The sequence below is a fragment of the Papio anubis genome, chromosome 16 (genome assembly GCF_008728515.1).
Source record: "Papio anubis isolate 15944 chromosome 16, Panubis1.0, whole genome shotgun sequence".
In the NCBI taxonomy this organism is placed as follows: Eukaryota; Metazoa; Chordata; class Mammalia; order Primates; family Cercopithecidae; genus Papio; species Papio anubis.
The window spans coordinates 24,278,535-24,294,995 of NC_044991.1; the positions used below are offsets into that span (position 1 = coordinate 24,278,535).

Here is a 16,461-nt window from a genome sequence, read left to right on the forward strand (position 1 = left end):
CAAGTAGCTTGGATTACAGGTGTGCACCACCACACTCAGCTAGCTTCTTTGTTTGGTAGAGACAATGCCTCACTATGTTACTCAGGCTGGTCTCAAACTCCTCGGCTCAAGCGATCCTCCCCGCTCAGCTTCCCAAAGTGCTAGGATTACAGGCGTGAGCCACCGAGCCTGGCCTGTCTTTCTTTACAACAGATGACCTCATCACTTCACTCTGGTTTTCAGCAAGATCCTTTATTTATCTTCTGTTCCTCAACCACGTCACATGAATGCAGGTAGCTAGGTACCTGCGCGGGCTGTTGGTTTTGTAAACGCAGAGCAGAGTAGTCAGGATGTGTATAAATCATGCACCTCAGTGATTCTTTAACAAGATACTTAATGAGTGAAAAAACTTCAGGTGTGTTTGAAATGTCTGCCTTTTCCTGCATTCTCGTCCCTGACAAATATCTGTGTAGACATTTTACTCAAATGTAGACATGTGCTCTTTGCACACTTCCTAGTACCTGCCTGGTGCATTTCAATTGTGTTTTCTTTGGATGGTTGTACCTCTTAGAAGCTGTTGTTTTCCATTCGGGTCTAAACACTGGACCTGCACCTGCGACCAGCTGTATATTCCAAATCACTCCTCGGCTTTATGAATCTGACACTGCCCATAATATATTATTCAGAAAAGGCATCTCTAGTGTGGCTGGCTGGCTATGCTTTCACACATCAGCTAACACAGGCTATTTCTAGACTGAGTGCTTCAAACTGGTCTCCTGGGACCTTTTCCTTCAGGAAGAGATCCACATGTTCTTCACAGGAGACCAGAAAACCAGCACGATGGCCACGGGTCCTCTGGGCGTGTAGGTCTTCTCTGTCTCCTCACTAGCACACACTGGCTTGGGCCATCATCAGGCAGTGCACACCTTTGTGCCGTGACAAAGACACAGGGCCAACTCTTCCACTATCTCTGAGTCTAGTGTTTGAACATTTATGTACAGACAAATAAATGAAAAAAAAAAAAAAAAAACCATAGGCAACAGAACTCCAAAGCAAAACAGAAACTTTGGTCAGATCTATTATTCCAGTTTTGCCAGAGAAAGGCTTTCCCCGAATGTCGCTGGGTGAGTGAGGTCTTATCCCCCTACAGCTCCTATCAGCCAACCTGGTGGCCTTAACGTTCATCGTCGTGGACTCAAAACAGCTAAAACTGGGAATTTTCCAGGCCCAGTTTGGCAGTAGGGCTTCTGTAGGCAGTGAGGTAAGTGGATCACACGTTCCGTGGCTGATCTGTGTGAGCCGAAGCTTGGCACTGGGGGACACCAGCTTCAGCTTTGCAGGAAAGCCGTGTTTAAAGAGTAGCCTCCAGTCCTGCCGGCCCAATGCTTTTGCCATCAGGGACCTGACAAGGTTTAGGGTGAGGTGAGCGATGGTGACAGTATCCCTGGGCTGGACGCTGTGCGCCATCCTGACCGTGTCTGGCAGCCTCTCCACCCAGCTATGAAGCCAGTCAGGTGCGGGAGCTGCAGACTGTCCCTCTGCCCTCGGGCAGCTGAAGGGCCCCCTGTGTGCCAGCATCAGAGGCCAAGTTCTCCAGCTCTCTGGTTTGCAGTTTTTAGTTTAGTTTTTTTGTCTTTTTGTTTTTTTAAGATGACCACAAGAAGTTTTACATTATTACATTCAGACAAATAACCATTTAGTTACTCTTATTTCGGAGCACTGAAAAAGAACACGTAGGAACAGAAGACAGACTTACAAGGGCTCTAAGTCTCTGGTCACAGAATCAAAGGAATGCGCTGTTAGGCCAGAAAGGAATCTCTGAAGCAAATGATTGGAAGGAAAAAAAAAAAAATCTAAGGAAATACAAGCTGAAAAGTTTCCATTTACAATAACCAAAGGAAAGAGGGACCCGACATGATATAAAATCCCAAAGAAGAGCTTTCCGCTGAGGCAGGTTTCTGAGCATGGAATCATCACACCGGTAGGGACTGGACCGGACCACAGTCTGCCCAGACCCCGCCTCGGCCCCTCTTGCCGACTCCAGCACGGGTAATGCTCTCATCGTCCTGGAGCAAAGATGAAATCAAGGGCCTGCCGTTCGGCCGCTGCGACGTTTGGATGCCACAAATCCACCATGAAAACCACCCGAGGGCCATCCTCTGCTGAACCTGGGGGGAAGGAGGGGTGAGAGGAGAGGTTCAAACCACCCTGGAGCCAGGACCCAGGATCCAGGCAGGGCTGGACCCTACGTGCTCAGCTTTGGGGCAGGGACCCATCCTGTCCCTCGGCTCGGATCGGATCACCTCCTCTCTCACTGAGAACATAAACCTGGCTTCGTGGGCTTCTGAGCAAGGTGGACAAAAGGAAATGGGGAGCTGGAGGGATCTTTATGTGGGAATTTTTAGGGCAGTGAAACTCTTGTGTATGATACTGTCAGGGTAGGTCCGTGTCATCATCCATTTGTCAAAACCCACAGAATGAATGGACAACACCAAGAGTGAACCTTAATGTCAACTATGAACTTTAGGTAATAACAACGCGTCAATACTGTGTGTGTGTATGTGTTACGGGGTGATACGAAGGGGCCTCCTTGGTACTTTCTGCCTGATTTTTCTGGAAACATAAAACTTCTCTAAAAAATAAAGTCTATTCATTGAAAAACAAAATAATAAGGAAGCGGGAAAGGCAGCCACTCACCTTCGTGGAACGCAGCATGCAGGAAAGAGTCATCAAACAGAAGGCAGCGCCCTTCTGCCCAGCACTGGGGCTCTCCCCCCACCACCAGCTCACAGCCATTTGGAGTTTTCAGACCTTGTAGGAAAACCAGAGAAAGGAAAGTGAAGGCAGGCAAGATTCAGGGAAGGCCACGAGGCAGGGGGTGATTTGCCTTAGTGAGAGTTTTTGACTTCTAAAGCACCTGACCTGCCTCAGCCCCTCTGGAGCCCGTGCTATGGTCTGAAGGCTTGTGTCCCGCAAAATTCCTATGTTGAAACCTGACCCCCGAGGTGATGGTGTTAGGAGGTGGGGCCTTTGGAAAGTGATCAGATCACGAAGGCGGGGGCGTAATAAATGGGAGTAGCACCCTTATAAAACAGGCCCGAGGGAGCTTCTTTACCTCCTTTCACATCTTTTTTTTTTGAGATGGAGTCTCTGTTGCCCAGGTTGGAGTGCAGTGGTGTGATCTCGGCTCACTGCAACCTCCGTCTCCCGGGTTCAAGCGATTCTCCTGTCTCAGCCTCCGGAGCAGCTGGGAGGCACTGGAGTCGCTTACAGGTACCCACCACCTCACCCGGCTAATTTTTCTTGTTTGTTTTGTTTTGTTTTGTTTGAGACAGAATCTCAAACTGTCTGGAATACAGTGGTGCGATCCTGGCTCTCTGGAACTTCTGCTGCCCAGGTTCAAGCGATTCTCCTGCCTCAGCCTCCCGAGTAGCTGGGATTACAGGCACCCGCCACTGTGCCAGGCTAATTTTTGTAGTTTTAGTAGAGTCGGGGTTTCACCATCTTGGTCAGGCTGGTCTTGAACTCCTGACGTCGTGATCCACCCGCCTCGGCCTCCCAAAGTGCTGGGATTACAGGCATGAGCCACTGCACCCGGCCAAATTTTTGTATTTTAAATAGAAATGGGGTTTCACCATGTTGGCCGGGCTGGTCTCGAACTCCTGACTTCAAGTGATTTGCTTGCCTCGGCCTCCCAAAGTGCTGGAATTACAGGCATGAGCCACAGCACCCGGCCTGACATCTTTTTTTTTTTTTTTTTTTTTTTTTTTAGATACAAGGTCTTGTTCTGTTGCCCAGGCTAAAATGCAGTGGTTCCACCATAGTTCACTGCAGCCTCCACCTCCTAGGCTCTAGAGATCCTCCAGCCTCACCCTTTTGAGTAGCTGAGACTATAGGTGTGCACCATCATGCCCAATTAATTTAAATTTTTTTTTTAAAGATGGGGTCTTGCTATGTTGTCCAGGCTGGTCTTGAACGCCTGGCCTCAAGCTATCCTCCCACCAAAGTGTTGGGATTACAGGCAAGAGCCACTGCTCCTGGCCACCTCCTTTCACCAGGTGAAGTCACAGTGAGAAGGTGTCGTTTCTGAACCAGAAGCAGGCCCTCACCAGACACCAAATCTGCTGGCACCTTGATCTTGGGCTTCCAGCCTCAGAACTGTGAGTTCTACATTTCTGTTGTTTATAAGCCACCATCTAGATCCTCACTGCGCTCTTGGCAAAAATTCATTCCTTCGTTGGCTTCATCTATTCTGGGTCATGGCTTCCTTTGATGAAAGTCACAGACTGACATTTGTACTACACTTTGAAGCCCAACCAGGGGACCCCCAGAAATCGAGGGAGGTTGCATTTAGAACCCTGCCTTACCCAGTAACTGTGTTTACTGTAGTCTCACCTCTAGGACTATCTCAGTTACAATTAAAGAATCAAAGGCTCACACAGTGTTCTCCTCTTTGGGTTCTAGCCTTTTAATCCATTTTGAGGCTGGAGGATGGCGTGCTCTTTGTCTGCCCTCATTCTGGGAAACTGGAGGACACTTCTAAGGTAATGGCTGAGGTTCAAGAGGAAACAGACTGGAACATTTGTAAGAAGCCGTATTTTCGGCCAGGCATGGTGGCTCACACCTGTAATCCCAGCACTTTGGGAGACTGAGGGGCAGGCAGATCACCTGAGGCCAGGAGTTCGAGACCAGTCTGGTCTCAAACATGGTGAAACCGTCTCTCTACTAATAATCCAAAATGAGCCGGGTGTGGTGGCAGACGCCTGTAATCCCAGCTACTTGGGAGGCTGAGGCATGAGAATTGCTTGAACCCAGGAGGCAAAGGTTGCAGTGAGCTGAGATTGCACCACCGCCCTCAGCCTGGGCGAATTGCACCACTGCGCTCCAGCCTGGGCAACAGAGTGAGACTCTGTCTCAAAAATAAAAAAAAATTAAAAAGAAGCTGTATGCTTCCAAGGCCAGTGGGGTCTGGTTGGAACACTGCCATGTGTGACCCTCAGTCACACTTTCCAACACAAGGGTCTGCAGAAGCACTTGGCCCCCATCGCTACCTTGATGTCCAGAAAAGAAGGGGCCATTGTGGCTGTCTGGTGATTTCAGAATGGGTCCGGTCAGCCCGACAGCTCTGAGGAAGGCCTACCCAGGGGGAAGCAGAGTCCTAGAAGAGGAGCTGGGATGGGTGGTGGTCTCATCTGTCTTCAGTGACTCACTGTGACCACAATGACCCTGGGCAAGTTGGCATTCCCCTGACTGAATGTCCTTTAGCACAAAAATGAAATAGCTTTCCTTCCAGCAGCCAGAGTATTTTAATGTATTCTTTGAACCAGAAATAATGGTTCCAGGAAGTACGTTCAGAGTAATAATTCAAATAAAGAGGCCACATGGCGGAGAGAGAAGGACAGAGGACTTGGGGACAGATGAATGGTTGCGACCCTTATGTGCTGTGTGTCTTTGGGCAAGTCACTCAGCCTCTCTGAGCCATACCCTCCTCATCTGTAAAGAGGGGACATTAGCATACTGAACCTTCCAGGGCTGCTATGGGATTTTATCCTTGTTACCAATAACTGAAGACCTACTGTGTCTTCCTACTCAGCTTTGTGCTAAATATACACTTTACAGGCATCATTTCACCCACTTTCCAGATGGGGTAACTGAGAAGTTAAATGACCTGCTAAAAAGTTACCATTTAGTGTTGCTGAGTCAGCCTGGCTCCAAAGAACAGGCTGTTATAAAACTGGACATGATGATATAAATGCTAGTTGTTATACTATTAACAGAAGAATTAAAGTGATTATGGATTTTTCTTTCTTATTACTCTTTTTTGAGATGGAGTCTCGCTCTGTCACCCAGGCTGGAGTGCAGTGGCACGATCTCAGCTCACTGCAGCTTCTGCCTCTCAGGTTCAAGCGATTCTCCTGCCTCAGCCTCCCAAGTAGCTGGGATTACAAGCGTGCACTACCATGCCCGGCTAATTTTTGTATTTTTAGTAGGGATGGGGTTTCGCCATACTGGTCTCGAACTTCTGGCCTCAAGAGATCCACCTGACTCGGCCTCCCAAAGTGTTGGGATTACAGGCTTTAGCCACTGTGCCTGGACTGATTTTCTTGTAGTTAATACGTGTGATGGTTAATACTGAGTGTCAACTTGATCGGATTGAAGGATACAAAGTATTAATCCCGGGTGCCTCTGTGTGGGTGTTGCCAAAAGAGTCATCTGAGTCAGTGGGCTGGGGAAGGCAGATCCACCCTTAATCTGGTAGGCACAATCTAATCAGCTTCCAGCAAATATAAAGCAGGCAGAAAAACATAAAAAAGTGAGACTGGCCTAGCCTCCCAGCCTATATCTCTCTCCAGTGCTCGAAGCTTCCTGTCCTCAAACATCGGACTCCAAGTTCTTCGGTTTTGGGACTTGGACTGGCTCTCCTTGCTCCTCAGCTTGCAAACAGCCTATTGTGGAACCTTGTGATCGTGTGAGTTAATACTTAATAAACTCCCCTTTACATATATATAATATACATAATATATATATTTATATATATCCCATATATATACACATATATAATATACATATATACACACACACACATATACACTATTGAGAGTTGAAACATATTAGGGTCCTCTTGGACAGAACTAATAGGATACATATATACACACACACACAATATATACATATATACATATACATATATATGTATATCTGTATATATATGTGTATATATTATATATATTATGTGTGTGTGTATATGTCCTATTAGTTCTGTCCCTCTAAGAGGACCCTAATATGTTTCAACTCTCAATGCACCTTTCATTAAATCAGCTGAGACTGCTCATCCTGACAGAAGCCATGATTTCCCGCTACGGTTAACGGCAGCTGGAGGAGTTAGGGCTGTAAAGATGCCCAGATGGAGGGCCTCACAGGCTACGTTTTCCTTTTGCGTATGCCCCTACTGACTGGTTCAGGTGGCGAAGGCCTTTAGGAATGGGCAGTTCTCTGCAGGGACAGCCACCCCGGGGTTTCAGAAGGAAGCTCCCCTTTCTCTGGGCCACGAAATGATTCATCGCCACACGCCATGGTGCAACAGAAAAACGGCCTGGCCTGCTGGCTCGACACCCCCCTGCTTCTTGTTCTCCGCCTCCCCTTCATTCTGCTCCTGCCCCCATTCCTGCCTGTTGCCCACAAACCAGCTTAGTTGGCAGAAGAGCTCAATTCTTCCCTAAACAGATCATTCCAGTGGCTCTTGGGGACAGTGACAGGCCCCACACATGGCCTCAGATAGTACCATATGCTCTTCTACGGCTCCGTGTTTGCTGCTCTGTCCCTAGTGAGCCCTGCAGGAGGCAGGAAGGAGGTTAGAGAAAGGGCTCTGTCCACCGGCGGCCCCCGCTCTTCAGGCGGCCAGCAACCGGGCACTCAGGGTGGGCAAGGGGAACATGAGTTGATCTACTGTTACCAGCCAGCTAGACCACCTAGAAATCTGATGACATGCAGAAAAGAAACACAAGAGTCTAACTGTGCTGCTTTAGCTAGAATCTGCTGAACATACTCATGCATTTTCATGAAGTGTCTGCCTCCCTGGTAACATCTGCCTGGTGAGTTTCAGAGGAGTTTCAGAGGCGGTTTTCTGGAAGTTGGTGGCAGTGCAGTTGGAATAGCCCAGCATTGTGTACGATGCTGAGTTGGGGGTGGGCCTGAAGCTGTCCTGTGGTCCCACATGAAGTCAGGACCAGGTGATGCCACCTCTAGAAGTAGCTCACAGCAGAGCTCAGCAAATATGTCTCGAACAAATGGGCTGTGCTAGTGAGGAGCAGTGGCTGGGGCTTCAGTGTTTCGCAGAGACAATTCCATCAGTCACAGCTCAGGCAGAAGGCAGAAGAGGAGAAAGCACTGGTGTTTCAAGAGCACAGTTCTGGAACCGCAGGTGCCTCCACCTTCAGCCAGGTAACCAGCAGAGGTGTGGCCACCAGGTACGCACCAGGCTTATCCTGCTTCTGACCTCATTCTCTGGACTCCCTCTCTGTCAACACACACGGTCATGTAAATCCGACACACCTTTGTTTCCCTCCTGGGTGGACATTAATGTGGGCATGACAGTGTAAAGAAGGAAACGCTGAGAAAACCCAACCAGGGAGCTCGCCTTGGCCATGGAGAACAAGCCACACCACAGTGGGACGTCTTCTAAGAAGGTTTCCTGCCATCTACGGGAACATGGAGGGCCTACTTTTTCTGGCAAGTACCTAGCTGGGCTGAGAAGGAAATGACAGGCCACAGGCCACAGTGTGAGCCAGTGTGGGCATCATGTTTTACACACACACACACACACACACACTCATGCATGCATACTGTACAGATAAACAACAAGCATTAATCTACAGGAAGCAGACCCCAGATTTTCCTTGCTACCATCGCTTCCTACTCACACCTGTTTGAAATTCTACCACATCAGTCCCCAAATGCCCTTCCCCGATGTCATTCTGAAGTTTTAAAACAGTACATAAAGGCAAACCTTTCAAAAGAAGAGCATCACTCCCCATTGCCCATGGCCTCCATTCTCAAGCCTGGCATCAAGGGCCTCTGAGGTTTGCTCCCACCTGACCTGTCCAACCTCAGCCCACACTACTGGCCTCCCCAGCAAGCCTAGACCCGGCTTCCCCTAGCCCCAGGGGACGACTTCACTCCCTCGCTCCACCCTGGTGGCACCTGATTTCTGTGTGGGGATCCTCCAGCATCAGACCCACCTCCCCAGGACACCCCCCTCGCACGGCAGTTTTGCTAATGACCATCACCTGGATTATCATCCCATCACTTAGATTAGCTTACTGTCCACTGCCCTCTACCTGCCACGCATTTTACGCATATTACTTCCCACTCCTCAAAACAGCCCGCAAGTGGGAATCGTGATCTCTGTTTTAGAGAGAAGAAAATGAAGGCTGAAGGAAGTTCAGAGTCCTGCCCAAGGTCACTCAGCAAACGGGGCGAGGCCAGGACCTGAGTCCAGATCTGTTTGCTTCCAGAGCCTGTTCCTTTCCCACTGTTTCCTGGGGGTAGGGTCCATGTCTTAGGGATCATTTTTCACACGGTCCAACACAGTCCTTGATAACAGCTACTAGCTCCCATTCATCAAATGCTGTCACGTGCCAGGCACCCTGCCAAGGGGCCAAGTAAGATGCCACTCATTGAATCCTCTCAACAATCCTGTGAAGTAAGTAACATCTCCCCATTTTCCAGAGGAAGAACTGAGGCAGAGAGAGACTCAGTGTCCTGCTCGAAGTCTCATGGCTGACCGCTGACCGGGAATTCAGGCCCACTCCCCCAGAGCCTCCACCCAGTCCACCCTTTACTCTTGAAATTCCTACCATGTCAATTGCTCAAATCTAGTTATATTTCTTTCTTTTCTTTCTTTCGTTCTTTTTTTTTTTTTTTTAACGCAGTGACATCCTCCATCCAAACCACATCTTACTCAGAATCTCCACACAGCAGGAGAAGCAGAGCCGGTAAGGGTGAAGAGGGCTCAGGGCCCCCAGCTCCGGCTCCTTCCCAGGCAACCCTGAGGCTCCTCTGCAGAACATGGTTATGAAACTCCTGCTCCAACCCATGCACCAGGTTCCTCCGCTGCTCTTCCTTCCTCCCTTCTGAAGCTGAGGCAGCGTTGTGAACTTTCTAAAGCTGGACGCTGCTGAGGCTGTCTCTGCACACTCTAGTCTGGGATGCTAACCGGTGATGCCACCATCCCACAGACCAGCTTTTTATTGCCACTCACCAGGAATAAGGCATTCTGTGGAACTAATATCTCCATGACCAAGTTGTTTTAAGCCTACTTTTATTGAATACTTGCTCTATTTTAGGCTCTGTGTGCATACATACTTTACAATACACGTTATCTGATTTGATCCTCAGATCTTTTTACCTCCACTTCCCAAATGATGAAATTGAGGCTCAGAGAGGTGAAGTGACTTGCCTAAAATAGCACAGCTCGTGGTGGGGCCAAGACGCAAAGGCCATCTAACTCCAGACTTTGTTTGCAAAACCACAGTCACACACACAGTACACACACGACCAATTTTCTCAGAATCAGAGTAAAAGAAGCTTAGCACTAAGGACCATTTCATCCTTGATGACTGCAAAGGGGCTTAAGTATCTTTCACAGCCTCCTGGACAGCATTATGAACCTCGGTAATCATTTTAACAAGTCTTTGGCTCTAGAACGACATTGTCCCCATACGGTAGCCATTAGCCGTATGTGTCACGGCTATTTAAATTAAAATTTAGTTCCTCAGTTACGGGAGCCACATTTCAAGCACTCAGTCACATGTGTCTAGTGGCTACCATTTTGGACAATGAAGATGGAGAACATTTCTGTCACTGCAGAAAGTTCTTTGCACAGAGCTGCTGTCAGAAATTAGGTTTGCACCAATCACAAGATTTCTTTTTGACTCAATCTCTGCTGTCAAAATTGTTTACATGCAATTCATCAGTGTTTGCTCAAAATGAACAATGCGAAAAGGCACAATTCTGACCATTTGAGCTTTCGCGATGTTTTGATTGCCATGAGTGAGAGAGGCTGAGCTTGCAAATGTGCATGCCGGGAGACCCCCGTCCCTGCAACCTACCTAAATGGCATCGGATGCGGATGTTGGTGGGTCCATAGTGCTCCGTTATCACAGTCCCAGGGCTCAGCACAGAGATGCACGCGTTCCCAAAAACATTGTTCCCAATACAGGTCCGAAGGCTTCCGAGCAAGCGGTACGTCCGTGGACACTTCCTACAGTTCCTGGGAACACAAACCCCCTGATTGACCAAGTAAAAGGTGAACCACTCCCCGCTGGGGGTGCTGTTCATTTTCCATCCTTGCGGGAGGCTGCAGTTTGAGAAAGCTTTGTAGAGGGTCTCAAACTCGCACAGGATGGTCTGGAAGTTCCGTTCCAGCACTTCCACGTCATGTTTCTGTGCATCCCGGGAGAAATAGGGCGTGGTGGGCAGGTCGGGTAGGAAGAAGACCTCGGGCTTCTGGATGGAGGGCCGGCTGTTGAGGTACCGGCCCTGCTCGCGGATGCCCTTGTGGATGCGGCCCATGCCGGACCAGGAGTAGCGCTTGGCGTACTCCTGCAGGTTGTGGTATAGCTTCTGGTTGAGGCCCTCGTTGTGGGTGCAGCGCACGCACTCGGGGGACTGGCAGTACACATAGCCATTCTGCAGCCCGTTGGCATCGGCGGCCTGCATGAGGGAGTTGACGGAGACGTAGGGCCGGGGCTGCTCCCTGCCCACGTGATAACAGTACCACACGAACAGGACCAGGAGGCAGGCCACAGTGATGACAGCGGTGGTGTCGCAGTCCCGCACGGACTGGATGCCGGTGGCGATGCAGTCCCTCAGGCCATCCAGCGACCAGCTCCAGGCCACCAGCCACTCGAGCGACATCTTGGGGCAGTCCTTACTGGGGATGTGAAGCAAGGTCAGACAATCAGTCCTCGGGGGTCCCAAGGGCGCCCACACCATGCAGGTTAGAGTGGGGGGGAAGGAGCGACTGGGGCAGGGGGAGGCATGGCTGCCACCAATCCTCAGATCCTGCCAGGGGCGGCATTGATGAACGACAAGGTCGGCCGTGCCCACTGCTCCACTTCTGGCAAAAGTCACTGCAGTGGGGTGGAAGAGGCTGGTTTTTGTCTCATTATCAAGTGCTGTCGGTCCCTGTGAAAGTCTTTGTTTAGGAAAACCAAACCTGGCATGGAAAAAAAAAAAATCAGCATAAATTTTACACCTGGAAAAGTCCTCAAATGAAATGTAAAGTGTTAGATCATTCTGTAGGATCCTAGTTGGTGCAGGTCACACTTTGCAATCTTGTGTATTGCCACCCCATTTTACTGCCACCCCCATTTCCCAAAAGGCCAGTAGCATTTCATCTGCGTCAAGTACTGCTTACAATTACAGCAGTCCCATCTGCTTTGTGCTCTCCATAGGAGGGTGCTATTATCCCCATTTTACAGATGAGAAAACTGAGGCTCATATGAGTTACACAGCCAGGGCGGGGACTCAAACACCATCTGACTTCAAGGCCCATGTCTATCCATTTTGCTGCGCTATTTCATCATAGGTATTTAATCAATGCGTATATTCCTGTAATTGCTGTACCTTTAATTCCAAAGAATCCTGGATTCAAAAACATCTTAAAAATGGCAAAGGGACTTAAAAACTGCATATTCTCCATTTCGCTTTCTCTTTGCAAGCATTTCATCATCCTTATTTCATTCTGCTGCCCTTCTGACAGAGGTTGGGCTAATACCAAGTTGGAAGAGGAAGTGGGCACTCTGAGGTCATGCCTGCGGCAGACAAAGGGCGTTTTCTGTCTACCCACTTGGAGACTACCTACTGGCCTCACCCACAGGGTCATGAAAGGAAAACGAGGGAGGTAGAATGAAAATAAAAGCCCTTCCAGGTCTCTGCCTCAGTTTCCCACAGCCGACAGCATCTCCAAAACAGCCAGAAATGCTTTGCTACTTACCCAGCTGGGGGTTAGGGCCAGGGCCCGGAACCCTCATGGTCCTAATAACCTAAGAGGGGCTGAATGTCATGCTGCCTAAGTCTCTAAAACCCCAGCCGTGTTTCCCAGCATTCTCCAAAACCTTTTGTTCATCCTGCTTCTTCTGATACAATGAGAACAGCCAGGTCTCTGCTTCTACAAGTCTGATACTCAAGGAGCACAACGTAGAATATTCCTTTTGTACTTGACGCTCTCACTTCTCTCTCAGAAATATGGGAGGGCAGCTGAAAAAACTGAAAAGTTGTACCCTCCCTTTTCCCAGGGGACTAAATTTGGCCTGAAAATTCTTGCAGCGTTGTAGCAGAGAGGAGCCAAATTAGAGATGGGCCCAGCTGAGGATTCATCCCAACCTTGGGCAGATCACTTCTCCTAAGCCTCAGTTTTTCTTTTTTTTCTTTTTGACGGAGTTTCACTTTTTTTATTGCCCAGGCTGGAGTGCAATGGCACAATCTCCCAGGTTCAAGCGATTCTCCTGCCTCAGCCTCCCGAGTAGCTGGGATTACAGGCATGCGCCACCACACCTAGCTAATTTTGTATTTTTAGTAGAGATAGGGTTTCTCCATGTTGGTCAGGCTGGTCTTGAAATCCTGACCTCAGGTGATCCGTCCACCTTGGCCTCCCAAAGTGCTGGGATTACAGGCATGAGCCACCATGCCCGGCCGCCTCAGTTTCTTTATCCGTGAAATGGGGTTCCTGTTCATCTCACTGGATGAAGATGAATGATGGCGGATGGACAACGATCAAGTCATAATGAGCACCCAATATATGCAGGCAACGGCTAGGATGGGTGGCATCCCATAACGAGTAGCCGGCATTCCAAAGGTGGGGCATGGGAGAAAGATATCGCAAGACTCAGAATTCCAACAGTTAAAGGTAAATCCTCTTGTTGCCCCATGTGTCAAGTGGATTTTTTGTCCCCAGACTTGCTAAGCTAAAAATGAAAGGGAAGCCTTAGGTGCTCATTAACTGCCTACTTGCTTCTTCCCAGTTTTGGTTGAATAATCACTTGACTATAATGTTTAGTAAGTCAAAAACACACATGCTGAATATTCATGGAAATTTTTTATGTTTCTAGGAAAAATACAAGAGTGGGGAGGTTAGAAGCTAAATTGTTGTTGTTTTTTCTTTCCCACACGTTCTCAATTTCTTCTCAGATTGAGGAGACGAGGAAAAGGCTATGACTCACTAGAGGTTAAGAAATCCCTTCAGCCCCCTGTTTCTCTCCTTGTTAGACCATAAACTGGCAGCTGTTACCTCTTTAGGAAAACGAAAGAAAATCCAGATGAAAGATGTTTTGTTTGCAAGCCACCTCCCAAACAGAACCCCAGAGTTCCTGAAATTCAGTGTGAAACGATCATCTATGTGACGCCAAGCACTTTCACTAAAAGGATTTCCCCCACCACTGAGCTAAACCCCTAACTGGAACTTTTCAACTGGGTTTGTCAGGAGGAGAGGTTTTTATCTTAAATGTTCTAAGAGTGAGATGGTGACAATTTAACAAGCAACTGTAAAGTGTGAGTTCCCATCAGCCCTGCTAATCACTTAAGTCAAGCAAAATGCAAACACAGAAAACGGTGGATGACGGAGAAACCTCTCCACTGGACACCCCAGCCCTTACCCTCTTCTACAGAAAGCCTCCTTCTGTACAGACCCAGCCATGAGCCCTCCCCAAGGCCGAGCTGTAAGCAAAAGAATGTAAAAGATTCTGAACCCCAGCTTCAGACCCTCCTCCCGAGATCATAAATAGCACTGAGAGCTCAAGAGAGGACTTTTCATAACTGTCAGTCACTTTTATTCAAAATATGCCTATAGGCCCCTGCACCCAGAGGTGGATTTACAAGCTCAAAGCTGAACTGTGACAATAAAAGAAACACTTACATGTGTAGAGTGACTGGCAGTTTATTAAGCACTGCTTCAAACGTTTGATCCTCACAGCTACCCAGTGACAACTCCCCATCTCCCCAGTGGGGAGGGGAGAGGCTCCCCTGACAGCTCCTTGCCCAGTGACCACAGTAGCTTCCAGCTTCCTTCACGCATTTGTTCACTGTCATCTGTGTTATTTCTGTCCTCATCAGGGATGGGGACATCTCACCGCAGCTCTGCACTTTAATAATATGCAACCCCAGACCTTCCAGCTCAGTTGGCTCTGGGGAATTGACTGCAAATCCATGGCCAGTTGGAGAGCAAGTCCAATCCAAGACAACTTCTGACACCATGAACACCTGGGAGAGCCGGTCTCAGACCTGACCTGGTCAACCTACTTCAGATGTCCATTCCCAGAGGCTGCCCAATGCCAAAGAGTGTCTGCTCACCCTCAGGATGAGGCCAAATCACCCTGGAAGCCCCCCAGTGAGCAGCACAGCCCTAGGCAAGGTGTGTGATGCATGTCACCCTCTCCACTCAAGGGCCAGAGATATGCCCTGGGGCCAGCCCTTCCCGGTGCAGACCTGGGGATCTTCCCTCTCTTGGACAGCTTCTCAGCACCCACCTGCCCTGGAGAGTGGGAAAGAGGGGAGGGATGAAGATGGGTTAACACAGATGGTGACCACCAGGAGTTCAGGAGAGGAGGGGGATGGGACGATGGAAAGGTGAGTGTTGCCAGGAAAAGTGGGCGATCAGCTCAAGATTGTGGAAGGAGGTTTATGGCGCCTGATAATTCGTGGGACAGGGGAGGAGGGTCACCACGTGAAATATGGGAAGCGGGTGATGCTGAGATCTGGGGGAGGGGGACAGGAGGTGAGGAAAGAGGGGTCACAGGGGAGGAGGCAAATGGAGGAAGGGACCACGATGGGGCAGGGAGGAGGAGAAGCAGGAGGTCTAGGGAGGGTGATGCTCGGCTCCGAGGCGGCTGCACTCAGCACGTACGAGCGCTGGCCTCGGCCGGGCCAGGATGCGGGCGCCCGGGTCCCGGAGCATCCTCGGCGGGGGCGGCGGCGGCGCCGGCGCCGGGAAGGGAGGGCCGCGGGCCTGCAGCTGCCCGGCTCCCGCCTCCAACCCCCGTCCCGGGGTCGGCTCGGCCGCGCCGCCCTCCCGCCCCAGCAGCCCCAGCAGACGAAGCTTACCTGCGCCCGGGCGCGCGGGCGGCTGTCGGGACCCAGGAGACGCCGCCGCCCGAGGGCGCGGACCTGCGGACGCCCCCTGCCCGGTGCCGCGGAGCCGCCGCCCGGCCGCTGCCCAGCCCACGCCGCTGGAGTCCGAGCCGGAGCACCAGCCGGAGCCCAAGCCGCGCCGGTGCCCCCGCCGGTGCAGACGCGGCGCTGCGCTCCGCGGGGCCGCGAAGACCACAACTCCCACAATGCCTCGCGCGCTGGGCCGGCGGGGGAGGGGGCGCCGGAGGGGCGGGGCCAGCGGGGCGGGGCCGGGGACCCCCCTGCACCCGGCACCTGCGCTCGCCCTGCGGGAGACGACCCGAGGCCGGGCCCGCCGCGGCTCCGGAGGGTCCTGGCACTGCGCCCCGAGACGCAGCGCCCGCCCAGCCCGAGGGTGCGCGCAGGCGGCGACAAGTGTGCAGTCATTCATTAAGAAAGGCTCGCGTCGCTTCCTCCGCTCTTTCGTTTTTCGCTCTTTCTCTGTTCTCCCTCCCTCTGTCTTTCTGTTCCTCTCTGAGTCGCCCTCGTCTCCATTTCCTCCTTTTCATTCTCTTTCACTTCCCCGCGACCTCACTTCCTCTCGCCCTAAGGCCTTCTTTCCTTTATTGATGGACTCAACATGGACTTCTGAGGCCCTCAGGCACTTGGAATGAAACCGCAAGTCAAACCAGATTCTTAGTCTCGTGGAAAACTCATTCGCTCAGTACAGTAATGATGGGCCAGCCTGGGTCCCCGTCCCTGCCTGCTGCGCTGAGCGTGCGTGGTGAGCGCTCAGGCCCGTCCTGCCCTCAGTGAGCCACCGTCTAGCGGGTCCTGCCCTCAGTGAGCCACCGTCTAGCGGGAGGGAACCCTCAC

At 50.6% G+C, this 16,461-nt stretch overlaps 1 protein-coding gene across 2 annotated transcripts; it reads right to left on the reverse strand.

Annotated features, from left to right (window-relative positions):
• Nucleotides 1-212: 212 nt before the first annotated feature.
• Nucleotides 213-15,801, reverse strand: ASPHD2 (aspartate beta-hydroxylase domain containing 2). Of its 2 annotated transcripts, XM_031656400.1 has the most exons (5): nt 15,580-15,758; nt 14,396-15,010; nt 10,590-11,698; nt 2,677-2,790; nt 213-2,147 (listed from the first exon to the last, which is right to left on the reverse strand). In XM_031656400.1, the coding sequence occupies exons 2-5, from the start codon at nt 14,731-14,733 to the stop codon at nt 2,038-2,040; spliced, it is 1,671 nt and encodes a 556-aa protein (XP_031512260.1). In that variant the 5' UTR covers nt 14,734-15,010; nt 15,580-15,758; the 3' UTR covers nt 213-2,037. The 2 variants fall into 2 exon arrangements, with proteins under 2 accessions (XP_031512260.1, XP_031512261.1); XM_031656401.1 differs by lacking the exon at nt 14,396-15,010 and having other exon boundaries at nt 15,580-15,801.
• Between the last annotated feature and the right edge of the window lie 660 nt (nt 15,802-16,461).

Bases quoted from the DNA above. Each gene is read 5' to 3' on its own strand.
- ASPHD2 (XM_031656400.1), bottom strand. From the start codon at position 14,733: ATGGTGTCAGAAGTTGTCTTGGATTGGACTTGCTCTCCAACTGGCCAT. The intron at 11,699-14,395 runs GTAAGTGTTTCT...TTTCCATGCCAG, and splicing joins CTGCCAGTCACTCTACACAT to GTTTGGTTTTCCTAAACAAA. The intron at 2,791-10,589 runs GTAGGTTGCAGG...TTTTCCTACAAG, and splicing joins CCGCATCCGATGCCATTTAG to GTCTGAAAACTCCAAATGGC.